The 20429-nt window shown below is 43.1% G+C and overlaps 1 protein-coding gene across 1 annotated transcript; it reads right to left on the bottom strand.

The window, feature by feature from the left end:
• Positions 1-1718: 1718 nt before the first annotated feature.
• On the bottom strand, positions 1719-18491 carry LOC122689743 (homeobox protein ESX1-like). The gene is made up of 4 exons (XM_043896443.1): positions 18213-18491; positions 17670-18048; positions 5533-5578; positions 1719-2320 (listed from the first exon to the last, which is right to left on the bottom strand). Exons 1-4 carry the CDS (start codon positions 18316-18318, stop codon positions 1919-1921), a joined length of 933 nt encoding a protein of 310 aa, XP_043752378.1. The 5' UTR covers positions 18319-18491; the 3' UTR covers positions 1719-1918.
• Positions 18492-20429: the final 1938 nt, after the last annotated feature.

Here is a 20429-nt window from a genome sequence, read left to right as displayed (position 1 = left end):
AGAATGATTTTCCTCACTCATATGTGAGAATAAAATCCCAGCCTTGTCCTTCTCATGTTGGAGCCTGGGGCTCCATGAGGGAGTTCTAAATAGGACCTTTCTGTAAATAAACACCCTGCCTCCTTGGTTTGGCCTTAGACATCTTGGATTTGGCTCCAAGTCAATTCATCAAAAGCCATCCTTTTACCAAAAGGATCCTTTTACACAATGACCAAATGAACAAGCGGGTCATTCTTTGCAGGATTAAGTTACTATATGACTAATGTGCCAGAGCTTACCAAACTTACTGACTTACCAAAAACTTTATTGTTGTTCTGTGTATTTATTTCAGCTTGTTGTTACTTAACATACAAAAATGCACATATTTAATGTATATATTTTGACGAGTTTGGACATATATACACAACCATAATACCATCACAATGTTGTTATCTGTTTTAAGAGAAGAAATAATCTGGATTTTTTAAAATATTCTATTTCTTTATTTGTCTGCACTGGGTCTTTGTTACGGCAGAAGAGATCTCCCATCTTCATTGCGGTATGTGGGCTCTTTAGTTGCAGCATGTGAACTCTTAGTTGCTGTGTGGCATCCAGCTCCTTGACCAGGATTCCAACCCGGGCCCCCAGCATTGGGAGTGCAGAGTCCCAGCCACTGAACCACCAGAGAAGTCCCAATGCTGTTATTTTTAAATCCAGAATTTACTGGGGTTTTCTTTGCGCACAGTGGCCTGGCCCAGGGCTGGGGAGAGCCAGCTGCATACGGTTCTGTGCCTGGACGCTCCCCGTCCCCATGCTTTAATCCCTCCTTCCTCTGGGATAGGAAACTGGAGAGGACTCTCTTCCTCTGACAGCAAATGACCCCTCCTCCACCCCAACCCCCAGCTACAAGGGGAACTTGGCTGAGGGCCTTCTCCTTCTCCTCACATACCCCTTCCTGGGTGGTTTCTACCTGGGAATTCCATTTGAAGAAGAAAGGCAAGGACTTCCTGCTTCTATTAAATAATGTGATTATGCTGCATCAGTGCTCAGGGACCACTCCTCCTGGATTCAGGCAGCACCCAAACAAGAGCCTCCTTTGCAGTGTTAAATTAGCTGGAACCCAGGTTCTCCCCAGGATGTTGAAGGTGACAAGATATATCTGAAGGCCACATGATCAGCTTTGAGCTGAGGAAGGAGGGTTACGGTTTCCACCTCTGGAAAAGGGGAGGGAGAGGAAAAAAGTCTCACACTGACCTAGACAGAGTCTCCTCTTGCAGTTCCTCTACAGAGCCAGGAACACCCTGTCCCGTAGAGTGGTTTCTGTCTGCACCCCGGCCCCACCCCGCATCCCCTGCACAAAAGGGAAGGCGGTGAACAGAACTGGGAGAGAACCAGATGAACACCCAGCTCCCTCTCCTCCATAAAGCCCTATGAGCTGCCCCTGTAGAAGTGGCCCTTGGGGTCCTTGCCTCTGACAACATGAAAGTGGCTCAGGCCTGCCTTGGAACACACTGTCCTTCCTTGGAGACTCACGCCACCCATCTTGCACATTGGTAGTCCCAATGGGGCAGGGTGGGGGGAGGATGGGTGTTGGAGATGAGGGTGGAAGAGAATGGGTGGGTCTGTGTACACCCCTCCTGGGCACCTGGGAAACTCTGGAGATGTGTGTGGCCTACTGATGGCGAGTGTGGCTCAGCAGTTTCCATCAGACGCACTAACCCCATGTGACAGAACAAATGTGCAGAGATTTCACAACTTTATTGAAAATACAGAAAATGTGCCCTAAAACAGTGGGTCAATGACTCGGCACGTGTATGTAACACACTTGGCAGGCACTTGGCAGGCACTGTGTGCTTGATGGTGAGGTATCAGAACTTCAATCTGGCTCAAAGGCACTTTCGACAAAGCTGTCTTGGAGACCATTCAAGAGGAAACGGGGCTACAGAAAGGCCACTGGTGGTAGGGGACCAGGCAAGGCCATGTGAGGGCAGCCGGGGTGAATGGGGGGTGGTAGAAACCAGGGCAGAGGCAGAAACAGAGGGGGTAATGGTGGCATGGGCAGCAAGGCCAGCATGGGGGGCATGGGCGGCATGGGCATCAGCTCCAGGGGCGTTGGCTCCAGGGGCGTCAGCTCCAGAGGTGTCGGCTCCAGGGGCATCGGCTCCAGGGGCATCGGCTCCAGAAGGACCCAGACCCAATTCGGCTCCTGAATGAGGATGGTGTTGCAGGGTCCACCCCAGTTGGTGGCCACAGGGTGGGCCCGGCGCAGAGGGGGCGCATCTCTGAACCTCAGTGCTCTCTGACAGTTCCTCCACTTGGTCCTTCTACGCTTAAACCACACCTCCAGTCAGAGAGAAAAAGGGGCTGCGTTAGTACATGGAGCAGTTAATGTCAGACAAAAAAAAAGGAGCAGGGAACTCTTGGTGACTTGAAATGGGAAACTACACCAGGAGAAGCTATTTCCTTCCGGTTAAATTGTTTAGGCCATTTACTTAAAGGCCCTCCCATCAGCCCCACCCCCACCCCCAGCAAGTGAGCCCTGATGACGCGCCTGGCTCTGGACTGGCTTATGGCCTCCTCTCTCCTCCCGCCTGTTACTCTTCCTGCCACTAACCCCACTCACTGGGCAGGTGCACCTTCGCCATGGGAGAAGTTGGGCACAAGATAAAGTGGGCGCCTTTGAAAACCACACTGAGAGGAACGGGACCCGTTTTGAACGGCCCATCTTTGGTGCACAGTAAATAAGCAGTAGGCGCGGCTGGATTCGTAAATAAAAGCTGTTCCCAGGGACCGCTGGGACGGCTCTAGAGACGGAGCTGGTGCTGCCAGGGAGGTTTGGTCGTGGGGGCCCAGGGACTCTGTGGCTCGTCTGCCGGCACCAGCGGAGTTGAAGCCCTGGACACTGCCTTAGCTCTAGCCTGCAGATCAGAGAGGTTTAGGCTGCTGCTGCCGCTGCCGCTGAGTGGTCAGTCCTGTCCGACTCTGGGCGACCCTATGGACTGCAGCCTGCCAGGCGCCATGTCCATGGAACAAACTCGGCCCAAACTGACTAACATTCTTAAATCTTGGCCCAGCCAAGAGATGGCGGGGAGGCGGCAACCACTGTTGCCTTTCTCAGTTCTGCACTCTCCACCCTGCCCACCCTCCAAACCTGCCCGGGCTCAGGCCCCGGTTGGCTCCCTCTGCTCTGGGTGCGGCTGCAGGACCTTGGACCAGAGTCTCTGGGGCCCAGCAAGGCCCTGCTGTCTAGGTGCTGCCACGCAACCAGGGAGCCTCATCGTCCCCTCATGCTTAAGGCAAAAGGGTGCAACCTGCACGTTAGGAAGAGACTTGACAACCACGTGGGTCAGGATTCACAAAATGGCTCCTTCCGAAATATGAGCCAACTTTTAACAACTGAAAGAAAAGCCTGTGCTGTGGGCCCCACTGCTCCCTCAGCATCCCAGTGATTGGAATTACATCATATTTAATATTTTTGGATGTTTTCACACTGCAAACTTTACATGAAACCAAGGGCCTCCTCTCTCTATCGCCTCATTTTTCCTCTCCCATCTTAGTATCTGGGCCCTTCTGATGCATGAATATGTAGTCTTAAGGAGCCACATTAATAGAGCTCATTTTGGAGGTGGGGATAGAGTGTACCAGGGATCAAGTCTACTTAAAGATAAGCAAAATGCAAAACTGGCTAACTGAAGTTCTGGCGGCTACTGCTTCCATATTCCCAGTACTGCTTTCACTGAGTAACGCTTACTATATGTGAAAACAAGGGGAAGTGTTCATTAAATATTTCTTTGGGAAATTGGTGCCATAGAATTTGGAAATAGGTGCCAACATTCTCTCTTTTCCCTTATTTGTTTCCTGTGGGTCCTTTTCCCTTCAGAACTCCACTAAGAGATCACTATGTAAACCCAGGAGAAGCATGTCACCAAAACTTCAGGTTTTCTTTCCCAGTGAGCTTGCTTTGCCTGCATAAGAGAGCAGAGGCCCAGGCCTCCCAAGCCCCGGCCAGACCTGACTGTGAGCCCAGCCCCTGGACTTAGGCTCCCAGCCCCGATTTCCAGACCCACCACCCCCATGCCCCCAGGTCTGCAGCTCAGGTCCATCACAACCCTCACATATAGGCTCTGCAGCAAAGCAAATAAAACCTTCCTGATTTTTCTTCCTTCCTTTCTTAATTTTCTAGTTTAAAAAAATATTCCCTTGATACAACTTACTCTGTTGTAAGAACAAATATTTAGTTTCTGTACCTTGAGCTACCGAGTAGTCATCACCATCTAAGTAAATGGGCAAGTACTTCAAATTAACACTGGTAAGCTACTGGCTGACAGCCATGGACCACGGACCATCAGAGAGAAATTCTTCAAAACCAATCCCTCCAAATAATATGAAAAGGGCAGAAAAAAAATCCTTAGACATTAGAAATTGCTCAAAATAATATTCAGTGATACATTTGGTAGTTTCATAATGTTGCATATATGCAGTATCTCCAATAAATATATTGACAGTGTCCAATTTTCTCAAACTCACTTTTCTAGGTCAGTGGAAATTTATTCAACTTCTTTTAATATATATATTTAGACAAATTCCTAAGGGTTGCAAACCTTTCCTCCACCTCCATCATAATGCACAACCTACTATGTTAGCAATGTTTTCAGGCTTCACTTCAAACAATTTCAGAAAATTAAAATTTACAGCTGAAACTCTACACTATTGTGAGTGTGAGTATGTGTGTGCTCAGTTGTGTCTGACTCTTTGCGACCCCACAGAGCCTGCCAGGCTCCTCTGTCCATGGTATTTTCCAGGCAAGAATACTGAAGCAAGTTGTCATTTCCTACTCCAGGAGGTCTTCCTAAAACAGGGATGGACCCCACATCTCTTGTGTCTCCTGCACTGCTCTACCAAACACACGAAAACAACAGCAGGAGGATCAGGCACTTGGAATTTTAAATTATCCCCCTCCCCATCAGTCTCAGCTAAACTAAACGTACATTTGTTGCTCATATGTTGCGTCCTGAGGTGAATTATTCCCTTACCCAAATGCCTGAATACTTGAAAATTCACTCCTTGCAGAAAGAGCTGATGCCTGGCTTAAATATTTTAAATAATTTAGCTTACTTGAACCCCCTTGTGTGCTTAGTCACTCAGTCGTGTCCAACTCTTTGTGACCCCATGGACTGTAGCCCACCAGGCTCCTCTGTCCGTGGGGATTCTCCAGGCAAGAATACTGGAGTGAGTTGCCACTCAAGGGGTGGGACCCCCTTATAACCCAGCAATTTGGTGCATTAATTTGAATAATTCCCAAGTCAGACTCTGTCCCAACATGAGTCTGCAGAGAACTGCCCCCTAAAGGATATCAGTGTTACAAGGAGTTTACTTTACTGAACAGGTATATATTCTGGCCCCAAAGTCCCAGAAGTTCCAATCTTACTTCCCAAATATAGTGAAGGCTGCAAAAACAAACCAACGTGAGAATGTCCAGGACAAGGTATCCAGTTCCTAAAGTGGGTTTTAGAATGGCTGTTACGCCATAGTGCTTTTTTCCAGTTTACTCACCTGTATTCTATCTTCAGTCACTCCCATGCGTCTTGCAAGCTCCTGTCTGAGGGGGAATAATTACAAATATTCAGCATTTGACATTATGCATGAAGTGAAATATATGTTGTACATTTCTCACTATTTAAAATATTTATTCAGAGAGTAGCCAAGATAACAGCATAAGAAAACTCTGAGCTTACTTCCTCCTTTGGGCACACCAAAATTATAACTATATACAGAGAAGCTATTGATGAGAATGACCTGAAAGATGAGCAGACAAGATCTTACACAGCTACAGATATAAAGAAAGAAACACGATAAGATGGACAGGAAAGGTGGGGAAGGGGTATAGTCAAGACTCACACCCACAGGTCAGCAATCCATATGTGCTGTGCTTAGTCGCTCAGCCGTGTCCCACTCTTTGTGACGCCATGGACTGTAGCCCACCAGGCTCCTCTGCCCATGGGGATTCTCCAGGCAAGAAAACTGGAGTGGATTGCCAAGCCCTCCTCCAAGGGATCTTCCCAACCCAGGAGTCGAACCCAGGTCTCCTGCACTGCAGGTGGATTCTTAACCATCTGAGCCACCAGGCAACCCATATACAGGATGATAATTATAATTGAAGAGATTCACCACAAGAAGCAAGGGGTCTGAGCACAGTAGATTTCCTAGCCTGGGGTCCTGAGCTGGGAAGATAAGCTCTCGGAACATTTTGCTTTGAAGGCCAGCAGGGCTTCCTTTCAGGAGACCCGGGGGCTGTGAGAAATTGAGACTCCACTCTGAAAGGGTGAAAATCTCACATGCTCCGGGACCCAGGGCAGAAGCAGTGATTTGAAAGGAGCCTCGGTCAGACCTATCTGTTGATCTGGAGAATCTCCTGAAGAGGCAGGAAACAACTACAGCTCACCCTGGGCACACAGACGCTGGAAGCAGCCATTTTAAGGTGCTCGTTGGACCGTGAGGATTCTGTGGCTGGCAAGGGCCATTTTGAAATCCTCCCTCTAGATTATTAGCACTGTGACCCAGCCCTCCCACCAGTCTATTGGCACTAATCCCAGCACACCCCAAACCAAGCAGTTAGCTGGGCAGGGACACAGCCTCACTCACCAACAAGTCAGTTGCCATAGGACCTCCTGAGTCACCAGTCACACAAGAACCAGACTTGCCCGCCAGAGGACCCAAGACTCAGCCCCAAACACCAGTGGGCCAGCAGCCTATGCACTAGGCAATGCCTGGTAACCAACAGACCTGGGGTCCACCCACGGTAGTCAGCCCACCACAATAGAAGGGTTCATGCAGCCCATACAGAAAGCACCCTTGGAGCATATAGTTCTGATGACCAGAGGAAGTGACACGGTGTATTTAATGTGATCAAAGGGAAAAAAAATCTACAACAAAGAATACTCTACCTGGAAAAGCTATCATTCAGAGTCGAAGAGAAGATAAAAGACTTTTACAGACAAGCAAAAGCTGAGTTTTCTACACCACAAAACATGCTTTAAAAGAAACAAAGGAACTTCTCTAAGAAAAAAAAAAAAAGGCTATTAACACAAATAAGAAAAGAATAAAAAGTAAAGTTATAAGCTTTTACACAGCAAAGAAAGCCATAAAGAAAATGAAAGTCCGTAGGTTTACAAAACAGAAGAAAGTATTCGCAAATGATGCAATCAACATGAGCTTAATTTTCAAAATATGCAAACAGCTCATACAACTCAATAACAACAAAAAACAACCCAATCAAAAAATGAGAAGACCTAAATAGACATTTCTCCAAAGACATGTCTCCAAAGAAGACATATGTGCATGTGCTCTATCGTGTCTAACTCGTTGTGAATGTATGGGACTGTAGCCTGTCAGGCTTCTCTGTGCATGGAATTTCAAGCCAAGAATCCATGGGGTCACAAAGAGTTGGACACAAATGTGCACACACACACATGTCTTCTTTGAAGAAATCTCTGTTTTGGTCTTCTACCCATTTTTTGATTGGGTTGGGTTTTTATTGCTGTTGTTATTAAGTTGTATGAGCTATTTCTGTATTTTGGAAATTAAGCCCAGACATTTCTTCAAAGAAGACATATAGATGGCCATCAGGCACATGAAAAGATTCTCAACACTGCTCATCCCACATCCGGGCATATATCTAGAAAAGAGCAAAACTCTAATTAGAAAAGATACACATACACCAATGTTCATAGTGGCACTGTTTACAATAGCTAAAACATGGAAGCACCCTAAGTGTTCATCAACAGATGAATGGATAAAGATGTGGTATGTATATACAATGGAATATTACTCAGCCATAAAAAGAATGGAATTCTGCCATTTGTAACCATGTGGATGGACCTGGATAGTATTAAGCTAAGTGAATTAATTCCAACAAACATTATAAGATATCACTTACATGCAGAATCAAAAAAACAGTACAAATGAACTTTTTTACAAAACAGAAATAGATTTGCAGACGTAGAAAACAAATTTATGGTTATGGAGGAGGGGGAATAAATTGCGAGTATGGGATTAACAGATGCACACTATCATATATAAAATAGATAAACAACAAGGATTTACTGTATAGCACAGGGAAGGTTATTCAATATCTTATAATAAACTGTAATGGAAAAGAATCTGAAAAAGAATACATATACATGTATATATATATATATATATATATATATATATAAGTGTAATCAAATACACTGTCCATATAAACCTCATGGTAACCACAAACCAAAAATCCATAATGGATACACATACAACAAAAGAGAAAGGAATCCAAACATAAGACTAAAGAAAGCCATCAAATCACGAGGGAAGAGAGCAAAGAAGAAGAAAAGAACAAAAAGAAAAGAATTAACAAAATGGCAGTAAATATATACCTACCAATAATTACTTTAAATATAAATGGAATAAATGCTTCAATTAAAAGGCACAGAGTGGCTGACTGGACACAGAAACAAATCCCACATACACACTGCCTACAGCGAGTCTCCCTTCAGATCTAAATACTCAGACAAAAAGTGAGAGGATGGAAAAAGGTATCCAATGCAAATTTAAATCAAAAGAAACCTGGGGTAGCAACACTTGTATGAGATAAACTAGTCTTTCAAACAGAGACCATAACAAGAGACAAAGAAAGACATTACATAATGAACATAGAATCAACTCAAGAAGATATAACAACTGTAAATATATAGGCACCCAACATAAGAGTACCTAAAATACATACAGTACATACTAACAAACATAAGGGAGAAACTGACAGTAAGCATGAAATTCGGGACTTTGACACCCCACTTACATCAATGGACAGATCATCCATACAGAAAATCAATAAGGAAACACTGACCTCAAATGACATATTAGACTTAATGGACTGATTGAGCATCCCATCCAAAGGCAGCAGAATACACGTTGACATTTTAGGAATGTAGACATTTTAGAAATCAGTGAACTAAGGTGGACTGGAATGGGTGAATTTAACTCAGATGACCATTATATCTACTATGGTGGGCAGGAATCCCTTAGAAGAAATGGAGCAGCCATCATAGTCAACAAAGGAGTCGGAAATGAAGTACTTGGATGAAATCTCAAAAACGACAGAATGATCTCTGTTCATTTCCAAGGCAAACCATTCAATATCACGGTAATTCAGGTCTATGCCCCGATCAGTAATGCTGAAGAAGCAGAAGTTGAGCAGTTCTATGAAGACCTACAAGACCTTCTAGAACTAACACCCAAAAAATTATCTCCTTTTCATTATAGGGGACTGGAATGCCAAAGTAGAAAGTCAAGAGATACCTGGAGTAACATGCAAATTTGGCCTTGGAGTACAGAATGAAGCAGGGCAAAGGCTAACAGAGTTTTGCCAAGAGAATGCACTGGTCATAGCAAACACCCTCTTCCAACAGCACAACAGAAGACTCTACACATGGATATCACCAGATGGTCAATACTGAAATCAGATTGATTATATTCTTTGCAGCCAAAGACAGAGGAGTTCTATACAGTCAGCAAAAACAAGACTGGGAGCTGACTGTGGCACATACCATGAACTCCTTATTGGCAAATTCAGACTTAAATTGAAAAAAGTAGGGAAAACCACTACACCATTCAGATTTATGACCTAAATTAAATCCCTTATGATTATACAGTGGAAATGACAAATAGATTCAAGGAATCAGATCTGATAGAGTACCTGAAGAACTATCAAAGGTTCATGACATTGTACAGGAGACAGGAATCAAGACCATCCCCAAGAAAAAGAAATGCAAAAAGGCAAAATGGTTGTCTGAGGAGGCCTTGCAAACAGCTATGAAAAGAAGAGAAGGGAAAGGCAAAGGAGAAAAGGAAAGATATACCCATTTGAATGCAGAGTTCCAAAGAATAGCAAGGAGAGATATAATAAGACAGTCTTCCTCAGCAATCAATGCAAAGAAATAGAGGAAAACAATAGAATGGGAAAGACTAGAGATCTTTTCAAGAAAATTAGAGATACCAAGGAAACATTTCATGCAAAGATGGGCTCAATAAAGGACAGAAATGGTATGGACCTAACAGAAGCAGAAGATATTAAGAAGAGGTGGCAAGAATACACAGAAGAACTATACAAAAAAGATCTTCACGACACAGATAATCACTATGGTGTGATCACTCACACTCAGCTAGAGCCAGACATCCTGGAATGTGAAGTCAAGTGGGCCTTAGGAAGCATCACTACAAAGCTAGTGGAGGTGATGGAATTCCAGTTGAGCTATTTCTTTTTTTTTTTTTCCAGTTGAGCTATTTCAAATCCTGAAAGATGATGCTGTGAAAGTGCTGCCCTCAATGTGCCAGCAAATTTGGAAAACAGCAGTGGCCACAGGACTGGAAAAGGTCAGTTTTCATTCCAATCCCAAAGAAAGGCAATGCCAAAGAATGCTCAACTACCGCACAATTGCACTCATCTCACACACTAGTAAAGTAATGCTCAAAATTCTCCAAGCCAGGCTTCAACAGTACATGAACCGTGAACTTCTAGATGTTCAAGCTGGATTTAGAAAAGGCAGAGGAACCAGAGATCAAATTGCCAACATCTTCTGGATCATCAAAAAAGCAAGGGAGTTCCAGAAAAACATCTGTTTCTGCTTTAATGACTATGCCAAAGCCTTGGACTGTGTGGACCACAACAACTCTAGAAAATTCTTTTTTTTTTTTAGTTTTTAATTTTTTTTCCATTTATTTTTATTAGTTGGAGGCTAATTACCTTACTTAGAGATGGGAGTATCAGACCACCTGATCTGCTTCCTGAGAAATCTGTATGCAGGTCAGGAAGCAACAGTTAGAACTGGACATGGAACAACAGACTGGTTTCAAATCGGGAAAGGAGTACATCAAGGCTATATACTGTCACCCTGCTTATTTAACTTATATGCAGGGTACATCATGAGAAACGCTGGACTGGAGGAAGAACAACCTGGAATCAAGATTGCTGGGAGAAATATCAATAACCTCAGATATGCAGATGACACCACCTTTATGACAGAAAGCAAAGAAGAAATAAAGAGCTTCTTGATGAAAGTGAAAAAGGAGAGTGAAACAGTTGGCTTAAAACTCAACATTCAGAAAACTAAGATCATGGCATCTGGTCCCATCACTTCATGGCAAATAGATGGGGAAACAGTGGAAACAGTGGCAGACTTTATTTTGGGGGGCTCCAAAATCACTGCAGATATTGACTGCAGCCATGAAATTAAAAGACGCTTGCTCCTTGGAAGAAAAGCTATGACCAACCTAGACAGCATACTAAAAAGCAGAGACGTTACTTTGCCAACAAAGGTTTGTCTAGTCATAGCTCTGGTTTTTCCAATAGTCATATATGGATGTGAGAGTTGGACTATAAAAGCTGAGTGCAGAAGAATTGATGCTTTTGAACTGTGGTGTTGGAGAAGACTCTTGAGAGTCCCTTGGGCTGCAAGGAGATCCAACCAGTCCATCCTAAAGGAACTCAGTCCTGAATATTCATTGGAAGGACTGATGCTGAAGCTGAAACTCCAATACTTTGGCCACCTGATGCAAAGAAGTGACTCATTGGAAAAGACCCTGATGCTGGGAAATATTGAAGGCAGGAGGAGACGGGGACGAATGAGGATGAAATGGTTGGATGGCATCACCGAGTCAATGGACATGAGTTTGAGTAAGCTCTGGGAGTTGGCGATGGACAGGGAGGCCTGGCATACTGCAGTTCATGGGACTGCAAAGAGTCAAACACGACTGAGCAACTGAACTGAACTGAACACATTCTCAAGTGCACATGGAACATTCTCCACAAAACAAGTCTCAATAAATTTCAGAAAACTGAAATGGTATCAAGCATCTTTTCCAACTACAATGCTGTGAGACTAGAAATCAAGTACAAGGAAAAAACTTCAAAAAAACACAAATACATGGAGGCTAAACAAAATGCTACCAAACAACGAATGAGTCATTGAAGAAATCAAAGGCGAAATAAAAAAAAAAAAACTGGCAACAAATGAAAATGAAAACATAATAATCCAAAATCTATGGGATCCACTAAAAGCAGTTTTCAGAGGGAGGTTTGTAGTAATTCAAGCTTACCTCAGGAAATAAGAAAAATCTCACATAAGCAACCTAACCGCACACCTAAAGGAACTAGAAAAAGGAGAACTAACAAAACCCAAAGTTAGTACAAGGGAGAAATCATAAAGATCAGAGAAGAAATAAATGAAATAGATTTAAAAATATATAAAATAGCAATGCAAATAAGAGTTGATTCTTTGTAAAGGTAAATTAAATTAATAAATCTTTAGCCAGACTCGACTCATCAAGAAAAAGAGGGTCCAAATCGATAAAATCAGAAATGAAAAAGAAGTTACAATCAACACCACAGAAATACAAAGGCTCATGAGAGACTACTATGAACAATCAATTAGACACCAATAAAATGGATAACCTAGAAGAAATTAACAAATTCCTAGAAATGTACAGTCTACCAAGACTGAAGCAAGAAGAAATAGAAAATTTGAACAGATAAATTATTAGTAATGAAACTGAATTGGAAAATTAAAAAGGATGTATTTATTTTACAGCAGCAGGAATATAGCCAATATCTTATAATAACTTTAAATGAAGAATAGTCTATAAAAATTTTCAGTCAGTATGTTGCACATCTGAAACTAATAGAATATTTGAAATCAACTACACCTCAATGAATCAGACATCACTAATCACGAGAGAGATGCAAACCAAAACTACAATGAGATATCACCTCACACATGTCAGAATGGCTATCATCAAAAAGACTACAAATAACAAATGTTGGTGAGCTTGTGGAGAAAAGAGAGCACTTGCACACTGTTGGTGGGAATATAAATTGGTGCATCCACTGTAGAAACCGGTAAGGAGGTTTCTCAAAAAAATTAAAAACAGAACTACCGTATGACCCAGAAATTTCAATCCTGGGTATATACCTTAAAAAAAATTAACTCAAAAAGATACATGCACCCCAATGTTCATACCAGCATTATTCACAACAGTGAATATGGAAGAAATATAAGTGTCCATCAACACAAGAATGGATAAAGAAGATATGGTATACACATACAATAGAATACTACTCAACATTAATAAGAATGAAATTTTCCCATCTGCAACAACATGGATGGACTTGGAGGGTATTATGCTCAGTGAAATAAATAAGTAGGACAGAGAAAGGCAAATAGTGTATGATACCACTTATATGTGGAATCTAAAAATGAAAACAAACTATTGAATATAACAAAAAAAGAAACAAGACTCATAGATGGAGAGAATAAACTAGTGGTTACCAGTGAGGAGAGACAGGAGAGAGGAACAAGATAGGGGTAGTGGATTAATAAGTACAAACTACTATGTATAAAATAAATAAGCTACAAGGATAGATTGTACAGCACAGGGAATATAGCCAATATTTCCTAAGAACTATAGTGGAGTACAACCTTTAAAAATTGTGAATCACTATGTTGTACACCTAAAACATATAATATTGTGTATCAACTATTCCTCAATTTTTTTAAAAAAGATAACTTTAAAGTCCCCACCAAAAATCTATTAGAACTAATAAATTAATTCAATAAAGTTTCAGGATTCAACATTAATATTAGATATGTGTTGCTTTTCTATACACTTAATAATATATCAGAGAAATAATATCAGAGAAAGCAAGAAAACAATCCCATTTAAAATAGCATTAAAAAGAATGCCTAAGAATAATCTTAACCAAGGAGGTTTGGTTTCACCAAAGGAAGTGAAATAAACTTTCACCAAGTGAAAGGCCTATACTCTGAAAACTATAAAACACTGCTGAAGGAATTTAAAAATTATACAAAGAAATGGAAAGATAATCTATGTTCTTGGATTGGAAGAATTAATATCGCTAAAATACCCACACAACCCAAAGTAATCTACAGATTTAATGCAATCCCTATCAAAATACATGACAAGGAAGGAAATTAAAAAAAAAGAGGCGCTATGTGTATATGTATAGCTCATTCATTTTACTATACTGCAGAAACTAATACATTGTAAAGCAACTATACTTCAATAAAAATTAATTTAAAAAACAAAAAGAACCTACAAAAAAGTGAAATATATGACATTATTCATCCAACAATAAATTCACCCAAAGAATAAATAATCCTGAAATTTATGTGAAAACACAAAAGACCCCCAAATGGCCAAAGTAATTTTGAGAAAAAAGAACAAAGCTAGAGGTTTCACACTCCATGGCTTCAGACTATACCACAAAGCTATAGTCATCAATGCACTTCCCTGGCAGTCCAGTGGTTAAGACACCTGACACCGCCCTTTCACTACAAGCGGCTTGGGTTCGATCCCTTGTCAGAGAAGATTCTGAATGGCATGGCGTGTGGCCAAAAAAAAAAGAAAAACCTCAGTATGGTACTGGCATTAAAAACAGACACATAGATCACTAGAACAGACTAGAGAGTACAGAAATAAACCCAAGTACTTATCGTTAATTAATCTATGACAAAGCAGGTAAGAATATACAACAGGGAAAAGAGTCTCTTTAATAAGTGGTGCTAGGAATACTGGACAGCTGCATGTAAAAGAAATTAGAACATTTTCTCACAGAACATTAAAAAATAAGCTCAAAATGGATTCATGACCTAAATGTAAGACTAGATACTATAAAACTCCTAGAGGAAAACATAGGCAGAATACTCTTTGACATGAATCACAGCAATACTTTTTGGGAATCTGTCTCCTAAGGCAAAAGACATAAAAGCAAAAACAAACAAATGAGACCTAATTAAACTTAAAAGCTTTTGCACAGCAAAGGAAACCATATACAAAACAAAAGGATAACCTACTGGACAGGAGAAAATTTTTGCAAAGGCTATTACTGACAAGGAGTTAATATCCAATATTTATAAAAACAGGTCGGGCTTCCCTCATAGCTCAGTTGGTAAAGAATCCACCTGCAATGCAGGAGACCCTGGTTCTATTCCTGGGTCAGGAGTATCTGCTGGAGAAGGGATAGGCTACCCACTTCACTATTCTTGGGCTTCCCTTGTGTGGCTCAGCTGGTAAAGAATCCACCTGCAATGCAGAAGACCTGGGTTCAAGCCCTGGATTGGGACGATCCCCTGGAGAAGGCAAAGGCTACCCACTCCAGTATTCTGGCCTGGAGAATTCCATGGACTGTATAGTCCATGGGGTCACAGAGTCGGACATGACTGAGTGACTTTCACTCCACTTCATACAATTCAGTATCAAAAAACAAAGAACCTAATGCAAAAATGGGCAGAAGACCTGAATAGACATTTTGCCAAAGAAGATACACAGATGGCCAACAGACATATGAAAAAAAATGCTCAACACTGTTAATCATCAGAGAAACGCAAATCAAAACCATAATGAGAACACCTCATACCTGTCAAATGGCTGTCATCAAAAGGATAACAAATGTTGGCAAGGATGTGGAGAAAAGGGAATCCTACACTGTGGGAATGTAAACTGGTACAGCTACTATGGAAAACAGTATGGAGGTTTCTCAAAAAAAAGCTAAAAATAGAACTACCATATGATCCAGCAATTCCACTCTTGGGTAAATATCAAAGAAAATGAAAACAGTAATTCAAAATGATATTTGCACCTCAATGTTCATAGCAGCATTATTTACAACAGCCAAAATATGACAGCAACCTAAGTGCCCAGTAACAGATAAATGGATAAAGAAGATGTGGTATATATATATACAATGGAATACTTCTCAGTCATAAAAATGAATGAAATTCTGCTATTTGTAATAATGTGGATGGACCTAGAGAGTATTATGTTTAGTGAAATAAGTCAGACACAGAAAGACAAACACTGTATGATTTCACTTACATCTAATAAATGAAACAAATGAACAAATATAACTAAACAGAGACAAAATTATATATACAGAGGAAAAAAACAGGTGGTTGTCTGAAAGGAGGAGTTGGGGGAGGAGAGAAATAGGTGAAGGAGATTAAGAGGTAAAAACTTCCAGTTGCAAAATAAATGAATAACTGGTATGAAATGTACAGTGTGGGGCATATAGTCAATAATTATATAATATCTTTTATGGTGACAGACTTATGGTGATTATTTTTAAATGTATAGAAATAATGAACCACTATGTTGTATAACAGGAACTAACATGTTGTTGTAGGTCAATTATACTTCAAAAGTAAACAAACTAAAAAAAAGAGATTAGATTGTTGGTTACAGGAGGGAGTCAGGTGGGGGAATTGGGTGAAGGCAGTCAAAAGGTATAAATGAGATATAGGCAGTTCTAGACACCCAAATCAAGGGGCATCTTGAGTTTGACACTTGAGAAAGGGAGAAATTGGACTGATTCTTAGAATTATCACACAGCAAAAGCCAACTGAACTTGGAGTAATCAAACTGAACAGAAAATACTGAGCCAAAGCTGATGCTATTTACCTTCTCATCCCTTCTCATTAAATTATCTCCTACCACCATGGAGGTTTCCATGATATGGTTTGCCTACAGCCTCTCCAATCAGTCCTTCTCTGTCTCTTGCAAGCTTCTGTCACTCTTTCAATATTCCCTAGCTCAGTGAGTATACCACCCGACATTCAGTTAGGCAAATCAGAAACTCAGATATTTTTCTAATCATTTCCTTTTATTCCTATGTCTAAATTACCATGAATTGCTATCAATTTTACCTTCTAAATACCTCTTTAAGCTGTTCGCTTCTATCCATTACCACTACCTGGAGCCACACACCATCACCTCTGGCCTTGCCTACTGAACAGCCTCCTAGGATCAAATCTCAGCCACATCCCAGCTGTGTGGATCTTGGGCAAGTCTCTTCATGTCTCTGGGCTTCAGTTTTTTAACAGGTTAAGCCGGGATAAAAAACAGTAGCTACCACATTCACATAGGGTTGTGAAGATTCAATGACAATGTGTAGAAAACCCTTTAGGGCAAGTGCTTAACACAATAAGTGCAATGTAAATGATAGCTTTTAAAATTTTATCTGCATTCAAAGATACTCAGCAATCCATTCATTCTCCACTCGGTAGCTTGCTTTAGGGACAATTCTACCTCAGGCACAACTTTAAGGGTAACTAAAAATTCAGTAATTAAGATAAAGGATGTTTTAATGTAGTATTTGGGCTTCCCTGGTGGCTCAGCTGGTAAAGCATTCTCTTGCAATGCGGGAGACCTGGGTTTGATCCCTGGGGTGGGAAGATTCCCTGGAGAAGGGAACTGCTACCCACTCCAGTATTCTGGCCTGGAGAATTCCATGGACTCTACAGTCCATAGGGTCGCAAAGAGTCTGACACGACTGAGCGAATTTCACGTTCAACGTAGTATTTACATTAATGCGAATATAATCCATGAATAACTGATGACCAATATTTTAAAACAAAGTAGAATCTAACCGCGCACGTACTCCACCATGCCTCAGGCGACTCATTTGTTAACTGTGAGCCGACAGTTTCCCGACGTGACTTATTCTAACTCCGCACCATAATGCTGACTCAATTCCCACCGCGCAGAGCCCCCGCCCCCGCCCCAGGCCCTGGGGTTTTCGACTCCAGAGCTGAGGACAGGGACCCGCTCGCCTCCAGCCAACTGCCCCAGGGCTGCCCGCTTACTGCATGGCCTCGTCGAGATACGGAGTGCGGTGGAAAACTCCCTCCAACTCCCACAGCTGCTCCAGCGTGAAGGTGTGCTGGCGGACTCGGCGGCGCCCGTCTGCCGCCTTCCGAAGCTCGACGGCGGCTCCCGGGCGCTGCTCCTCCCCGCCATTCTCTCCGCCTTCGCCGCCGCCCGCGCCCGCCTCAGCCTTGGCCTCGCGACTTTCCCCATCCTGGGGGCCCGCATCTCCCGCGCCCACATCGCCGCCTTCCTTTCCTTCTCCTTCTTCATATCCTGCCTCTTTCCCCTCCGCGGCTGCTCCCTGCTCAGTTTCGGACTGAGCCTTCGGCTCCTCTCCCCTCTCTCTAGGAAACGAGATCTTCGCGGGCTCGGCCTCTGCAAGAGAAGAAACCCAAAGCCAAAGATCAGGCCGTCGAGCAAGCCGGCTGGGGAAGAGGTGGGAACCCGCTGCGTCAGAGGAGGAATTCTCCCGCTCGCCCCTCCCTAGGGAAATTCGTTTCTGGGTATCCCCTGAACCGAGTGCCCAGCCTGCCACTGACCGTGCGCTTCTTCCCAATTCTCCTTGAACCCCAGCCTGAGGAAGCCCGCAACGACCGCGTGGGTGTCGGCATCGGCACTGTGGCCCCTCTGCGGTTGAGGCTTCATGTTCAGACCCCTGTCCTGGATGCTGTGCCTTCAGCGGAGGCTGTCCTGGATCTCCCGAGACCCCGGCTCTTGACTCAGGGCTAGAAGCGGCGGCCCGCGATCTGGCACCGTCAAGGCTACTCTGGCGTCGGCTCGGGACGAGTCCGAATACACACCCTCTGGGGGGTTTATTATCAACTGCTGGGGGTTGGGTCGGCCGAGGTGCGCATGCGGCAGGGGCGTGGCTGTCCTGGGGGCCGGGGGAGGGAGGCGGGCAGGAGGTGCGGGTGGGGGGCACCACGTGGGGCGCTGGTAGGGAGCGTGAGTGAGAGCAGAACTCAGGCCCCCAAGTTGCAACTTAGCTGACCAAGTACTGCACACTTGGTCCAGCGTCTTCCCAGACCAAGGGCCTGTGCCTAATTTGTGGACGGGAAGAGTGGGCGCTCACCGTAGCTCCGTAGACCTTAGAGAATCGTTTGGGGACTATCTCCTGGCTCAGCTCGCCATATCCAGCAGCCAGTACTAAGTAAGGAGAAGCAATCAAACTAATACGTTCACCTCTTGGTGTCGCCCAGGATTGGTTCCGGGACCCGCGAGGGATACCAAAATCTGCAGATGCTCAAGTCCCATAGCGGGCCCTCCACATCTGCCGGTGTGAAACCCACAGATATGGAGGGCCCTCTGTTTGTTTACAGAGAAAAACCTATGTATAAGTGGACCAGCTAGGCTTTTGCTTGCTCTGAGTTTTTGCAGTGAGGCTGAAGTCCCAGTCTGCCATACTCCAGCGGTCTCCAGGAGCAGGAGTACAGGGTTGAATTTTCTGAGCAGGTGGGGTGCTCAGATGCACAATGGAAACAAAACAAAACCCAGCCCACCCCCTTAAGAAAGGCCCTTAGCCTACTTTAGTAATGAATCCACATCAAATTGCAAGTGTAGAAACCTCCACAGTGTTTAGAACATTCAAGAATGCTTATGGGGTAAGGAGAACGCACCTTCCTTTTGTTTTTGCCTTTGTTGCAACTATGAATTCTGCTACATCTTTATAAACACCTCCCATTGCTTCTGGCTGTAAATACTCCACAGAGGTATACGCGTCCCCTGTGGTGGACCCCTGTGGACATGGCTAAATTACCTGCTTTCTTGCAGCTGCCTCCCCGACCCCCTTATCTCCCCTCATCATGTTTTCTAGAAACCTTCCTGAGCCCTTGCTGAGGAATAAATAAATTTTATTTTTTATTTTCATTTATTAGTTGGAGGCTAATTACTTTACAATATTATAGTGGTTTTTGCCATACATTGACATGAAGCAGCCATGGATTTACATGTGTTCCCCATCCCGATCCCCCCTCCCACCTCCCTCCCCACCCCATCCCTCTGGGTCTTCCCAGTGCACCAGCCCTGAGCACTTGTCTCATGCATCAAACCTGAGCTGGTGATCTGTTTCACCCTTGATAGTATACTTGTTTCTATGCTATTCTCTCAGAACATCCCACCCTCGCCTTCTCCCACAGAGTCCAAAAGTCTGTTCTGTACATCTGTGTCTCTTTTTCTGTTAGGGTTTCCGTTACCATCTTTTTAAATTCCATATATATATGCGTTAGTATACTGTATTGGTGTTTATCTTTCTGGCTTACTTCACTCTGTATAATGGGCTCTGGTTTCATCCATCTCATTAGAACTGATTCAAATGAATTCTTTTTAATGGCTGAGTAATATTACATTGTGTATATGTACCACAGCTTCCTTATCCATTCCTCTGCTGATGGGCATCTAGGTTGCTTCCATGTCCTGGCAATTATAAACAGTGTTGTGATGAACATTGGGGTACATGTGTCTCTTTCAGATCTGGTTTCCTCTGTGTGTATGCCCAGGAGTGGGATTGCTGGGTCATATGGCAGTTCTATTTCCAGTTTTTTAATGAATCTCCACACTGTTCTCCACAGTGGCTGTACTAGTTTGCATTCGCACCAACAGTGTAAGAGGGTTCCCTTTTCTTCACACCCTCTCCAGCATTTATTGCTTGTAGACTTTTGGATAGTAGCCATTCTGACTGGCATGTAATGGGACCTCATTGTGGCTTTGATTTGCATTTCTCTGATAATGAGTGATGTTAAGCATCTTTTCATGTGTTT

Source organism: Cervus elaphus, chromosome X, assembly GCF_910594005.1.
Source record: "Cervus elaphus chromosome X, mCerEla1.1, whole genome shotgun sequence".
NCBI classification, from domain to species: Eukaryota; Metazoa; Chordata; class Mammalia; order Artiodactyla; family Cervidae; genus Cervus; species Cervus elaphus.
The sequence above is the reverse complement of the archived record's forward strand: the minus strand, read 5'-3'. Positions and strand labels throughout refer to the sequence as shown.